This window comes from Anopheles marshallii, chromosome 3 (genome assembly GCF_943734725.1).
Source record: "Anopheles marshallii chromosome 3, idAnoMarsDA_429_01, whole genome shotgun sequence".
In the NCBI taxonomy this organism is placed as follows: domain Eukaryota; kingdom Metazoa; phylum Arthropoda; class Insecta; order Diptera; family Culicidae; genus Anopheles; species Anopheles marshallii.
In genome coordinates, this window is record NC_071327.1 from 82,895,878 (window position 1) to 82,910,159 (window position 14,282).

Here is a 14,282-nt window from a genome sequence, read left to right on the forward strand (position 1 = left end):
CACATTCCGAGAGTCAGTCGTTGAGTCACTCCGCTAGAACACAATGATGCTACCCACGCGTATACTAAGATCGTGTTTCTAAGGCTTGTTTTTGGACGATGACGTGCCGTGTGCTATTGTTGACAACGCCTCTCCGGGTCTTTCAAATCTGTTGTTTAGGATCGTTGCTTGTAGACTTGCGTTGCCGGTGATGTATGTACTTGCTCCGAAAAGATGTCTTGATTTCCATGGCCTGTTCCTCAATAGTAATTAGGTAGAAGTAGTTAAAAGTCTTCAATCGTCAGCATTCAGTAGGGTCTCCTCACGTCCAATTGGCGCCAACTCGTCATCACCTGTATCCTGTTCAAAAACGAAACGAAATTTTAAAACGTTAGTGAGGATGAACTTTAAGCAACCGCTACCGAAACTGAATTGCTGCAGGCGTCCTCAAGATGGTTGCAGTTTGGATGCGTACAAGCCGCTTGTTTATGGCATCAACAACCGAATCAAAACAGAAAAGCCACAACACAAAATGCCAAATTTCTTGTGTGTTTTAAAAAATCGCTAAAAATAGTCGTGCCTTTGTTTCGTTTGCGGTTTTTTTTTTGACAAAATGTCGACGTCCTTTAACCCGCTCTTTCCTGCTAGTGTGCTACAGTGTCTGTTTGCTGCTTGACCGCGCTTATAACCGGGCGAATGACCCCGAATGTTCTACGAAAGTCAAAGGCGTGCAACACGCTTTCAACATCTTTACCACGATGGCGCCCATCTGGCAGATGTAATAGATCTTTTTGTGCTTAAAGCGATACAGATTTCTTTCAAGGAGACCGTTTACCCTGAGCAGGACAATAAATTAACGATGCAGCAATTTGTTTGGTAACAATACAAGCTTCTGAAACGGTATACTTATCTTGTCAACTCGTGGCAAACATGTAGGATCTTGTGCCGCCATTAACGCCCTGCTGCATCACCTGACAGCTGCATGCAGCTAGAAGCTCCTGCTGCTGTTATCGCTTTTACTACTGATCACTTGGTGTTATGCTTGTTGTGTTACGCTTTCAATAGATGTGTATTCTCATCGCTGATGTTCGGTGGTTGAAGTGTCGGAGCAGGACGATTTAATAAGCTTAAGTCTCGTGTACACAGGCGAGCAGAGTAGAAGTCGATCGATGAACTAGCGAACGATCGTGGGTGCGTTCTGTTCGCTTCCAGCGCTTTTTCCGTTGTTATAGCTTGCCGTGTTACTTAGCTTTAGTTAAGATTTATTTATTAACAAATTAAACAAAAAACACTCACTGTATACCACTTAAGATGATTTAATTCGCGCATTAACAAATAGGTTTTGTCCTTTCCCTCCCCAAACTCCATTTTGTCACTATGCTGCGCGATCAGAGACTAATTATATGTATGTTTTTATACGTTTGTAAGTAAGCAATAAAACCCGAACTGGAGAGCGAAACATTTATAACAAAAAGATAAAAAAAACACACGCTCACTTCATTTAAATTGTTCTGATTCCTTCCATTTATCCCGAACCTATTTCCACTTTCCTTGCTTTGTTCACTAACTCGAACCGATAGCTTGGGAACTGAAATTCTGTCCCAATGGTGGCACAGTAATTTAGCGAATTCGGGAAACACTTTCGATTCGTCAGGACAACGGTGTTGACAAACATGTCATGCGCGTCACCTCCTACACACAATGGACCACACAACCACACCGCATGACGCCAGGGAACGAGTTGAAACGTCACGCGATTAGAAGCTCCCCGAACTCGGTTAACAATTAATTCTACACTCGGTGCCCCTACCAATTCCCCTCCGTCTTCCGGAGTTTGTTTGGTGTCCCCTCTGCTACGCGGAAACTGTTCCGATCCAGCCTTTGAAGCCCTTGCCCTACCTGGACCGAACCGGTTCGCGAACCGTCCATCCGAGCTAACCACACTATGTCGACTAAAGTGTCCGATCTGTTGAAAAGAGAGCGCCCAGTGTCCGCACTTGGGGCGTAATGTTGTCCTACTCGACGCATGCGCACCAACCTCCGGTCGACCACTCACCAGTGAGATATTTTAAGAAATGCCGAAAATAATTAATAAGGGTCACTCACGCTCATCCACATGATCGTGGCGCGCTGGTTCTGCTCCGGTGAGAGAATCGCACACGCGAACGGGAACGAACACTAACGCGGGAGCTGGTATCTAAAATTAAACGCCACGACGTGCGCCCTGGTCACTTTCGAAACGGTTCGACAGCCATTGTGGCTAATTCCCCAATTCTTGTTTTTTCGACGAACCGGTTCATGGTTTTAACCCCCGGATATTTTGGACGCTGTCAGTGCTTGTCAACTTTGTCCGTACACATACTACTAAGCGGGGCTGAGCGGAAGGTTCGTCTTCCGACATGACATATTCAACGCGCCGATTGTCTGCATTGGGGCGATTTATGACCCCATTTCCCGCAGTTGAATCCGAGGAGCCGAGTGCACTCCTTCCGCGCTACGAATACGCACACAACCTGCGGGTATATATGTTTTAAGTACCTTTTCTTCTCCTATCTTACCACTTTTTGACACTCACTGTCATTGCGCAAGCAGTGATAACATGAAGAGTTGTTCGGGTTTTTCCTATTTTTTGTTTACTTCGTTGATCCTTCACAGTCGCAACGATACCGCTAAAGCGTAACTTATTTTTGATGCAATATGAGACGACTCGTGTCGTCGTTTGTTTGGTTTGATTTCGGGACATTTTCCACTAGACAGGAAGTTCACTCAGCTCGAGTGATAAATGTCTAACAAAATTTACAAGATTAGCGTTAATCGTGGGGAAGAATGCTGTGAACGTATGTCGGCCTTCTACTAACTGCTAGGTGGGAAGTGTTGCTAAGTGGCGGAAGGCGGAAGAGCGCGGATAATTTGCCGAAATGAAAAATTATTTATATGGCCCCCTGTCAGCGTCGTAATCCGCCGACGGTGTGTCTCGTGTGCAGGTTGGAAAAGATTGCATGACAACGACCTGGGTGTGTGAATCTTGAATGGTTCATTCATGGTCTCATATTTCATGATTTTGTCCTAAATTGATAATACAACGCTTGATGTCGGTATGTGGGAGGTAGTAGACTTGTCCTATAGAAGCCTATAGAAGCTAACTCGAACAACACGTCTCTTCTATTTTACGTACTAAAGTTCGAGGTTAAGGATATGAATAGTACACCCCAGCGAAGGGTGTCCGGATTTGTCAAGGTTTTTCACATTACTCAGAGGATGTTTCCGCAGCACAGTGAATCATGCGGCTGTTGTTGTTTCGTCAACGAGGTAAACAAAACAAATGACACACAAACTAGTCATCGAGACTGATGCAATTTGCGGACCGTGACTAATCATTTGTGTTGCAAAGTGGCCATCATCTTGTTCTAGACCCCCGCCCCCCCCCCCCCCCCCATTTTCCTGGCCAAAGAATGTTAATTGAAGGATTCTTTTTTAAATAAAGCAAGTACGAGACATTGGACATCACGAGTGTTCCCACGCGTTATTGTTTCTCAACCAAGTCCAAACTACGATACATTACGCTAAAGAACAACAACATGTGCAGGACACCAACACGATTGCTTAACGTTACATATCCGCGACCAAGAGTTCATTACACGTACAGGTACAATAAAACCAGTACCATTAAATTCCACCAAGCATGACGAAACCGCTTCACTGCCATCGGCCATACTGCACACCACTTTCAACGCCAATCCCTTGATGAGCTAATCCAGAAATTCCTGCCGCTAAAAATAACCTATCATCTCACCTTTGCTACACCTTCGTACGCTACGCAAAAGTGCAAAAAAATAACAGCCTGCAGTAAGAGACTCCACAAAGAACAGAAGGTGGTGAACACAACCGTATACAACCGCCTAACGCCATCTGTTTACGCTTAGCATTCCACCAGCCTTGGCATCCGGGAGTTAGTTGGCTTCATAAATTTTGATTCCCTCTTAAATTTGCTCCACATTCCTGACACACGTGCCATGTGGACGCGTGTATGTTTTGCTTAGTGAAATGTAAGCATTGACTAACGTTGGCCTCGATACGATCGAACAGATCACAGCGTTGATCGGCTGCTAAATCATACACCTTCTCGTACTCTCCCCATTCCACTTAGAGCGCCGAAAGCAGCTGCGACAGGTGCACGGTGCCGATGGAGTACAGCTCCAACAGCAACAGGATGTGCAACAGACGCAACAATTTTCATCATCATCTACGGCGACGGTAGCTGCCCAGGGGCTGAGTGATGGATCGTATGATAGCAGCACCGGGACGAGCGAGGTTGAAACCGAGTTCGTCCCACAAGGTGACGAGAGTCTTCCCTGGAGACGTTCTCGAAGCTTATCCCGCGGTCCGACCACTACTACTGCCCCCTGGCGACGTGCATCTCAGGATCGTCGTACATCACGCGACCGATCGTTGTCGATCGATAAGCGCGAAGAGATAAAACCATGGACTGCAGAGGTGGTGAAACTGAAAAAAACCACCAAAGAACGCAAAAAAATCGAAAAAGAAAAACTTGAAACGGTACAGCTAAAACCGACCCAAATCCAGAAGGCGCAGATTCAGCGGGAACAGCTGGAAAAAGTCGAACTGAAGACGGCGAAACGCGAACAGCAGGAAATATCCGAGCATCACATGGAAGAGATGGTTCAAGCTATTATCGGTGAGAAGGAAGACATCGATCAAGTGGACTATCATGTTCAAAAATTGCGACATGACGAGGATATATACATTCTTGAAATACAACAGCAAGTAGACGAACTAACACGTAAGGACTCACAAAGGGCTGAAGGTGTTCCTTGGCGCAGAGGAGGACCTAGAAAGGAACAGCCTCAAATAGGCCGAGAACAGTTCGTAGAGACCGACGAAAGCACTATGCTTAAGGTAGATAGACACGAAACAGCCACAGAGCAAGAGCAACAAAAGCTTACCTTGGACCAGGGAACTGGTGTAGCTTGGAGACGAGGTAAACGCCCCGAGCCAGAAAGTCAACCTTATGCACAGACAGAAGACTCTGTTGTGCTAAGAATAGATCGTTTAGAAGAGCAAGAAGCGAAGGAACAAACCGAACTACAGCCAGTTCCATGGCACCGAGGACCGAAACTAGCTTCCACCACACCCGTGCAAATAACCGAACAGGAAGATACTGCAAAGCTCGTTGTGGAGCAAACAGAGCAGGAACTTGTACAAGATACGAAACCTAACGAACAACCGGTAGCCTGGCGTAGAGGACCTAAACCCCTCACAGAACCAGTGCCGGAAGAGCTGCAACCAGATGTAGAAGAGCGTCCCGAAACGCAACTTCCACCATGGATGCGTGGACGCAAACCGGGACCGAAACGAGAAATACCGAAGCCGCCAGAGCCGGAAAAGGTTGAACAGGTTATGCTTAAGCCTACACCACGTCAAACGAAGGAGCTTCCAAAGGAGACTATCGAGGAGGTTTCGCTGAAACCAGTCCCCAAGAGATCGACTGTTGAAGAAGTTCCTGTTGTGGAGCGTGAGGAAGTTGAAGAGAAAACGGTTAAGATCGTTAAGAAGAAAAAGCCAAAATCTGTGCCACAACAGCAGGAGTCGTTGGAGCAACTGGAGTTTACTCCCACGGAAGTACCCGAGGTCGAAAAGATGGAACTACCGGAGAAGCTGGACGAAATAAAACCCAAGGAGCCAGAACAAGAGGCTGAAAAGCCGAGCTGGCGTAGACAACAAAAGCCAAAGCCGCAAGAAGAAGTTCCGGAGGAAAAACAATGGCCCACGGGTAAGAGACGTCCTCTTCCAGAGGAACCTAAGGAAGAGGTAGTCCTTAAGCCAATTCCACGACCAACGAAAGAGGTCGAACCTAAGGTAGCAGAAGAGCCCAGTATTAAACCGAAACCAATGCCAGAGCTCGATGATAAACCTGAACCAGAGCAGGAACTAGACAAGCCTCTGGTACCAGAAGAAGACACCAGTCTTCCACCGTGGCGTCGTGGGCGCAAACCAGTAGAGAAGAAACCTATTCCTGCTCCAGCAGAGCCGGAAAAGGTTGAACAGGTTATGCTTAAGCCTACACCACGTCAAACGAAGGAGCTTCCAAAAGAGACTATCGAGGAGGTTTCGCTGAAACCAGTCCCCAAGAGATCGACTGTTGAAGAAGTTCCTGTTGTGGAGCGTGAGGAAGTTGAAGAGAAAACGGTTAAGATCGTTAAGAAGAAAAAGCCAAAATCTGTGCCACAACAGCAGGAGTCGTTGGAGCAACTGGAGTTTACTCCCACGGAAGTACCCGAGGTTGAAAAGATGGAACTACCGGAGAAGCTGGACGAAATAAAACCCAAGGAGCCAGAACAAGAGGCTGAAAAGCCGAGCTGGCGTAGACAACAAAAGCCAAAGCCGCAAGAAGAAGTTCCGGAGGAAAAACAATGGCCCACGGGTAAGAGACGTCCTCTTCCAGAGGAACCTAAGGAAGAGGTAGTCCTTAAGCCAATTCCACGACCAACGAAAGAGGTCGAACCTAAGGTAGCAGAAGAGCCCAGTATTAAACCGAAACCAATGCCAGAGCTCGATGATAAACCTGAACCAGAGCAGGAACTAGACAAGCCTCTGGTACCAGAAGAAGACACCAGTCTTCCACCGTGGCGTCGTGGGCGCAAACCAGTAGAGAAGAAACCTATTCCTGCTCCAGCAGAGCCGGAAAAGGTTGAACAGGTTATGCTTAAGCCTACACCACGTCAAACGAAGGAGCTTCCAAAAGAGACTATCGAGGAGGTTTCGCTGAAACCAGTCCCCAAGAGATCGACTGTTGAAGAAGTTCCTGTTGTGGAGCGTGAGGAAGTTGAAGAGAAAACGGTTAAGATCGTTAAGAAGAAAAAGCCAAAATCTGTGCCACAACAGCAGGAGTCGTTGGAGCAACTGGAGTTTACTCCCACGGAAGTACCCGAGGTTGAAAAGATGGAACTACCGGAGAAGCTGGACGAAATAAAACCCAAGGAGCCAGAACAAGAGGCTGAAAAGCCGAGCTGGCGTAGACAACAAAAGCCAAAGCCGCAAGAAGAAGTTCCGGAGGAAAAACAATGGCCCACGGGTAAGAGACGTCCTCTTCCAGAGGAACCTAAGGAAGAGGTAGTCCTTAAGCCAATTCCACGACCAACGAAAGAGGTCGAACCTAAGGTAGCAGAAGAGCCCAGTATTAAACCGAAACCAATGCCAGAGCTCGATGATAAACCTGAACCAGAGCAGGAACTAGACAAGCCTCTGGTACCAGAAGAAGACACCAGTCTTCCACCGTGGCGTCGGGGAAAGAAGGCAGGTCCCAAGAGAGAAATTCCTGCTCCCGAACCTGCTGTCTTGGAAACGGTCACACTCAAACCTACACCAAAGCGGGCTAAAGAACTGCCTCAAGAAACAATGGAAGAGGTATCCTTGAAACCTGTACCACAACAAATGGAGATTGAAGATATTCCGGCCGATACGGTGTCAGTTGCTCAGGTGAAAGAAATCGTTCCAAAGAAAATAAAGAAACCAAAACGAAAGGAAGAAGTGGAACAGCTGGAAATGCCGGTTTATGCGGAGATTCCAGAACAAGAAGACGTACAGTTGGAAAAGACGGAATATGTCCCTGAAGAGATGCCTAAAGCACCGGAATCAGCTCCTGAGCAACCACCTTGGAGAAGAACTCCCAAGCAGAAGCCAGTTGAACCGGAAGAGCTAGAAAAGAAGTGGCCTACCGGTAAGCGACGTCCTGCAGTAGAAGAGCCCAAGGAGGAAGTAGTGTTGAAACCAATTCCAAAACCAACTAAAGATGTCGAACCAGAACCAGAGCAGCAGGTTACAATCAAACCGAAGCAATCGGAACCTTTACCAACGGAAACATCACCCGAACAAACTCCATGGCGCCGTGGAAAGAAGGAAAAGCCACTTGTCGAAGAAGAGGAGCCAAAGGAATGGCCTAAAGGAAAACGAAGACCTCTGCCGGAAACTCCACAAGAGGAGGTAGTACTCAAACCGATACCTAAACCGTCGAAAGACGAAACTCCAAAACCGGCCGAAGAACCAACAATTTCACAACAGGAACCTAAGCTTCCTGAACCGGAACAGTCAAAACCCGCACCATGGCGCCGTGGAAAGAAAGAACTCCCCATGGAGGAGGAGGTCCCCAAGGAAGAAGTTACGCTTAAACCCATTCCGAAACGCGCTGAACCGGACCAAATGGTGCAGGAAGAAATTATTTTGAAGCCAGTTCCCGCGCAACAGGCGGTGATCGAGGAAGTGTCCGCGCCACGCGAACTGCAGCCCGTGCGTGATGTGAAGATTGAAGAGACGGTCACGAAAACAACGAAACGTATCAAAAAGAAAATCATTAGACCAAAGTTCCCTGAGTCGGGTATTGCAGAGGTAGAAGAATCAATAACATTTGAAGAGCCCGAAGAACCGGCACAAGTGGCAGAAACGATCGTTGATATTGTACCAGAGGAAGTGTTGGATCTCATTCCCGAGTTGGCTCCGCGCGAAACTGCCAAGAAGCGAAAATCACGCAACAAGAAGCACGTTGTATTCAAGGAGGAACTCAGTACGTTTGCGATGGAGCCCGAAGAGGAAGATGAAGCAGACGAGGAAGAAGTAGAGCAAGTACAGGAGATTTCTAGATCCAGCATAACGCTTGCCCGTCCCGTTCCGGAGACTAAACCAATGGCCGCACCCATTGAAGATGTTACCATTGAGGAACAGACTGAGTTCCGCAAGGAAATGGAGGTGCGTGTCCAGTCTAACGTGGTGAAAAAAGAGAAACAACGGCGTGTGTTTATTGACGATAGTCAACCGCTGCCAGAACTGGAAATTATCACCCAGAAGCGCATCCAAGAAGTCACAGATAAGATCGCTGAAGAGGATATTCGCGAGGACCGTCAGTTGACCGAAACGACTCAGCAACACATCGCCGAGACAAAGATCCAAGAGCAAACGGTGAAGATTAGTAAACCCAAAGTCCAACCTCCCAATATAGTGGAGAAATTGCAGCCCCAGATATGCGAACCAGACAAACCGATACTATTACGTTGTCGCATCGAAGGCATTCCATTCCCAACGGTGCAGTGGTACTTCAACGATACGATGTTGTTCGCCAACTCGGAATACATCATGAACGTGGTGGAGGATGTGGCCACTTTAGAAATCTCTACCGTACAACCGTACCATGTCGGAATCTACTCATGCGAGGCCAAGAATGTGGCCGGGGTGGCTATCAGCAAAGCTAACATCGTCGTCCAGGAGAAACCAGAGCATGGTGAAGCACCACGCTTTGTAGTTCCGCTGAAGATCGAGCTGAACGAACAGAAAACGGTTGCGACCGTGACATGTCAAGTGGCAGGAATTCCCACACCGAAAGTACGCTGGCTGCGTGATGATATAGAGATCATCGAGGAGGAGGAGGAAGAGATCGAAACATACTACGGAGAACAAACAGGACATGTGCGGTTGACAGTGAAGCGGCCGAAGCAGAACGTACCGGTCGTGTTTACCGTCCTGGCAGAGAACAAATTCGGAAAGGCTGTGGGTAAAGCAAACGTGTACATCCAGTCGGTAATGCTGGAACGGGCAAAACCATCAGCAGTTGCTCCACAGATTGTGCAACCACTGGAGGCACAGGTTGTACGTACGGGTAGCACGCTTGTATTCGAGTGTCGATACACTGGCATTCCAAAGCCCACTGTTAAATGGTTCCGCAATAGCAAAGAGGTTGTGGAAGAGGAGGAAGAAGTCATCATCACCAATGAGGAGTACTACAGCCGACTGGAAATTCGTCGAGTGACCCGCCAAAGAGGGGGCAAGTATGAGATTAATGTCACAAACGAGGCTGGCCAGGCTAAATCGTCTGCCTCCGTTGCTATCTCCGATGCTACTGACACTGACGAAGCCAAGGCACCGCGGTTCATTGAGCCGTTAGTGCCAAAATTAATCGCCGAAGCCGAGGTATGCATTTTGGAAGCATCAGTCGAGAGCTATCCTACCTCAACCTTCCAGTGGTTCAAGGAAGGCACTGCCATTAAGTCGACCAATGAGCAGCGCATCGTCACGAAGGAGAACCGCTCGATTCTGATCATTGAGTCGTTCACCCGCAAGGACACGGGCGCGTACACGTGCCGAGCGGAAAATGTGGCCGGTTCGGTAACTTCTACTGCGACCGTCCAAACGTTGGACACCATCGAAACCGAGGAAGTTACCGAATACATATCACCGCGGTTTTTGGAGACAATCAAACCGACGCGTGTTATGGATGGGGAGCGGTTAACGCTCGAGTGTCAGGTGGTGGCGATGCCACTGCCAAAGGTTCACTGGTACCACAACGCGCAGCTGATTCAAGAGACAAAAGACAAGCAAGTACAACAAGACTCTACCGGGCGCTGTGTGCTCACAATTAGCGAAGTGTTTCCCGAGGACAAGGGTGAGTATACATGCGTGGCCACAAATAAAATCGGTGAGGCCATATGTCGCACTACAGTCAACGTAGAGCCGTTCGAGTATGTGCCCGACTCGGAGCAGTTCCGTAGCTCAGAAGAAGATTTGTTGACTGATAAGGTAGGTACCGGTATCGAATATCAACAACCAATTCGTTTGTAATGCTAACTCTTGCCTTTCCTACGCCTTTCAGTCTATTTCAACACTCGAAGAGTATGCGGAACCGATCGAGTATGCGCCGCAGATTGTGAAACAACTGCCCACGATCATACACACGCAGGAACGCGAGTTGACTAAGCTAGAGGTGAAAGTATTAGCCCATCCGAAGCCTCAGATTCGTTGGCTAAAGGCGGGCGAGGAGATTATTCCATCGGAGGAGTTTCAAATTGAGAACTTTGATGATGGAACCTCCATACTCATCATCAACGATATCTACCCGGATGACTCTGGACAAATTACGTTCGAAGCACATAACGCACTCGGAGTGGCGATGACAACTGCTGAACTGGTAGTGGAAGGTACTTATTTTGCTCGTGTGTGGCACACGGTTCAAGGAAAATCCCACCATCCTTGTTTATTGGTGTTGGTGGATACTGTAGATATGCTTCACTAATATCGCTTTTGTCTCTTTTATGATTCTAGTAGGCTGTGTAAATAAGAGTTCTGGCTTATGTCTGGAATTCTTTAGGCTGCTTTCACTTCTCTAACATGCTCTAATTTTCTCTGATTTATCTCTATTTCTTCTTTTACAGCTTTTAGTAGTACTTACGAATGAACTGTATGCATTAATTTCAATTTTCTCTCTTTATTTATTTTCTATTTAAATCCCCCGTTTTTTTATTCCTCCTATTACTCCTATAAATCCCGGAAAAAATCTTCCACGTCAACATAATCAAATAAAACACTACCGAACTATATCTATCACTTACTATATCTACTACATGCGTCATATTCTAGAGACAGTATTTTAAAACTCATTCCAAACCGCACTCACACCACTGCAAGATCAATAAAACAATACTTCATGATAGTCTATTTCCACAGTATCATACACTGGGTACTTACCTGAGCACATCACTGCAAGGGACTAATATTTAATCTCTTGTACGCTTGCAGAAATTGTCGGAACCAAAGCGTATCGCAAACCGGAATGGGTACAACATATGGAAGAACTGAAGGAGGCACTCCAAGGTAAAACATCTCCCTACCAAAACGGACGTATTTCGCATCACTACGAAACGTCGCAGTATACTTGGATCAGTTTTGTCAAAATTTATTTCACCATCACAATCATGCACAATTTCAAAATCACTTATTCACCATCGATCGGTTAACGATCACCACAATCTACCAGTTGAAGCCACCATAATCTATTACTATATGCTTCAACTATGCTTCTAGTAGACTGCATGTGTTTTTTGTGTATCGTGTGAAAGCTATTGTCAAATTTTATTACACTCTGGTTTTGATGTTGTTCTGATCGAGTTTATGCTCTTGTATCGTTTTTTTGTCGAATGAAACGTAACTTTTAATGTTTTGAAATACCTGATAAGTTTCACTAACACTTTACGAGTGTGCAACAACTTCTAACGTTGCTTTTTGTAATGTTGATGTTGTTTTCGTTTACTAACACCGTTTAAACCTTCTTTCACACGCAGAAAGTAGCACCGAAGAGTTGGAAGAGTTTCTGCAGTTGGAAGCGTACTGTCGTGACAGTCCGCCTACTAGATGAAAAATAGCCAAAGATGCATGCTTTGCTGTTCGATGTCTGTTTCACTAGTAACTTTGATGATGCATGCCGTAATTAGTGTTATAATGTAAATACTTGTATAAATAGTATACGTAGTTAGCTGAGTTCACCCACCAACAAGAACACTTGTTCATCCTTTTTCGTCCATGAGCGTACACTACTCATCAAGGCATACACTGACAGGTGAGTATAGCACATAGTACACTTTTCACCTGCACTAGCTACTGAAACTTGGTGCAACCGTAAATTCATAGCAACCGCGCATTCATTCTTAGCCACGCCCAAGACGTTCTATCGGTGTAAGCTTCTAGTTATTAATCAATACCTTTCCTGCTCTGCATTTCTTGCCTTGCTGCTATGCAAATTGCGTAACAAACAATATTTCAGCCTCTTATTCTACGCCATCGTACTCGGTTGAGATCAAAGATTCACGCGCCATGCTTGCCGAGAAGGGCTTCTTCGAGTGTCACTTCGCGGGCAATCCTAAGCCAGGTAGGGCAATCGTTTCTTCACTGCGCATTTCATAACATGAATACAATATAACAACAGAATCGATACAGATGATAATCAATTACATACAGCCACACAAGTAGCTGGACACGCAACGAGACATTCAATCGAACAAATGAAACATTCTTTGTTTACACCAGTAAATACAGAAACCATGCAAATATCCAGCCCAACTCAAGTCACACGTTCAAATAAACGCACGGTGTTCTTAATATCGTACGAATTTTTAAGGGTTTGTTTGCAAAAAAAAAACAAATCTCAGAAGTTTAATTCGCATGATTTAAAGTATACCGCACCACAAGAAGGAAACAGTGACACAGGAAAGCATGAACCGTCAACAATAGAAATCACTTCGACGAATGAAAACACAACTTGAACAACATATGGGAATATAGAAAGTGTGTACCTCGAACTCACTGGTTTCTAATATTCTAGATATACTGTGGTACCGTAATGGAAAGATCATCATAGCGAACGATCGAACAAAGATTCGCACGAGTGAAAACACTTCCACGCTCACCATCTATCCGGTGGAGGTGTCCGACTTTGGCTTTTACAAATGTAAGGCCATGAACGAGGCCGGTACAACTGAATCCATCGCTAAGCTGATCGAAAGCATTGTTCCAACGTTGTCGGACGATGAGAAAGCCGAACTGGATGCAGCACGCAGTCCGAGACGTGGTAGTCGTGCTGGCATTAAGAACGGCAAAGTGAATGACAAGATCGAGCTGGTAGTCGAGGAAACCGAGGAAGAGCGCCGTGCGAAGGCTGAAAAGCGCAAGAAGCGCGACGAAAAGCGTAAACAGAAAGAGTCTCAGTTGATCGAAGAGATTGTCAAGCAGGAAATGGAAGCATCCTTGAAGGAAAAAATCAAGTTTAGCTCGGAATCGACAACCACGCTGACAACGAGCACCACCTCTGAGATGACGCAGGATGTGAAGCTCACCAAAGACCGTGCGACGGTGAAGTTTAAGGAGCACGTGGAAACACTGGTCGAGGAGATTGTAACCACCGAAACGGTTCAGGAGATCGAACGAATGGTCATTCACGAGAAGCTTGACGTTTCCGATGTAGAGAGTGTGAAAAACTCGGTCGAGGTTAAGGAAATCCTCACCAATCTCAAGGCTAGTGAGTTTGGACCGGGTGAAGCACCACTGCGCGAACTTGCCACGATTGCCTTCATGGTGAAGCACGGTGTAACAGTCAGTGAGATTACCAGCTTCTATCAGGCAAGCCACTTCCCAGCTCTGCAGAAGCCAGAATCACAGTCGGCGATGGTACTGCTGCTCGAACGCGAAGGATACGCCAACATCGTCACGGAGATCCTCACCGAAACCGATATGGACGAAACGCAGCTGGCTGCTACGGCCGGCTTCCGTGCATTCATGCGCATGATCGAGGTGAACCACGCGAGTGTGGAGGAGATCATCGCTCACTTCTCTCCGGACGATTTTGTCGTGCAGGAATGGAAAACGGAATCAGCATTCGAGGTGCGCTAATCGACGCCAATATTTTTCCTTCCAACCTACTAGCAATGGCTCTGCTCATTGAAGCTCCCGCAAAACTAACATTGCCCAATTCC

The 14,282-nt window shown here is 46.6% G+C and overlaps 1 protein-coding gene across 1 annotated transcript in view; it reads left to right on the plus strand.

Moving 5' to 3' along the window:
* Positions 1 to 14,282, plus strand: part of LOC128715344 (titin) — a 137,026-nt gene that overhangs the window by 80,045 nt on the left and 42,699 nt on the right. Inside the window, exons 27-29 of the mRNA XM_053810227.1 lie at positions 4,127 to 10,560; positions 10,634 to 10,958; positions 11,557 to 11,631. Of these exons, the coding sequence (XP_053666202.1) occupies positions 4,127 to 10,560; positions 10,634 to 10,958; positions 11,557 to 11,631 (6,834 nt within the window). The remainder of the gene's footprint in view (positions 1 to 4,126; positions 10,561 to 10,633; positions 10,959 to 11,556; positions 11,632 to 14,282) is intronic.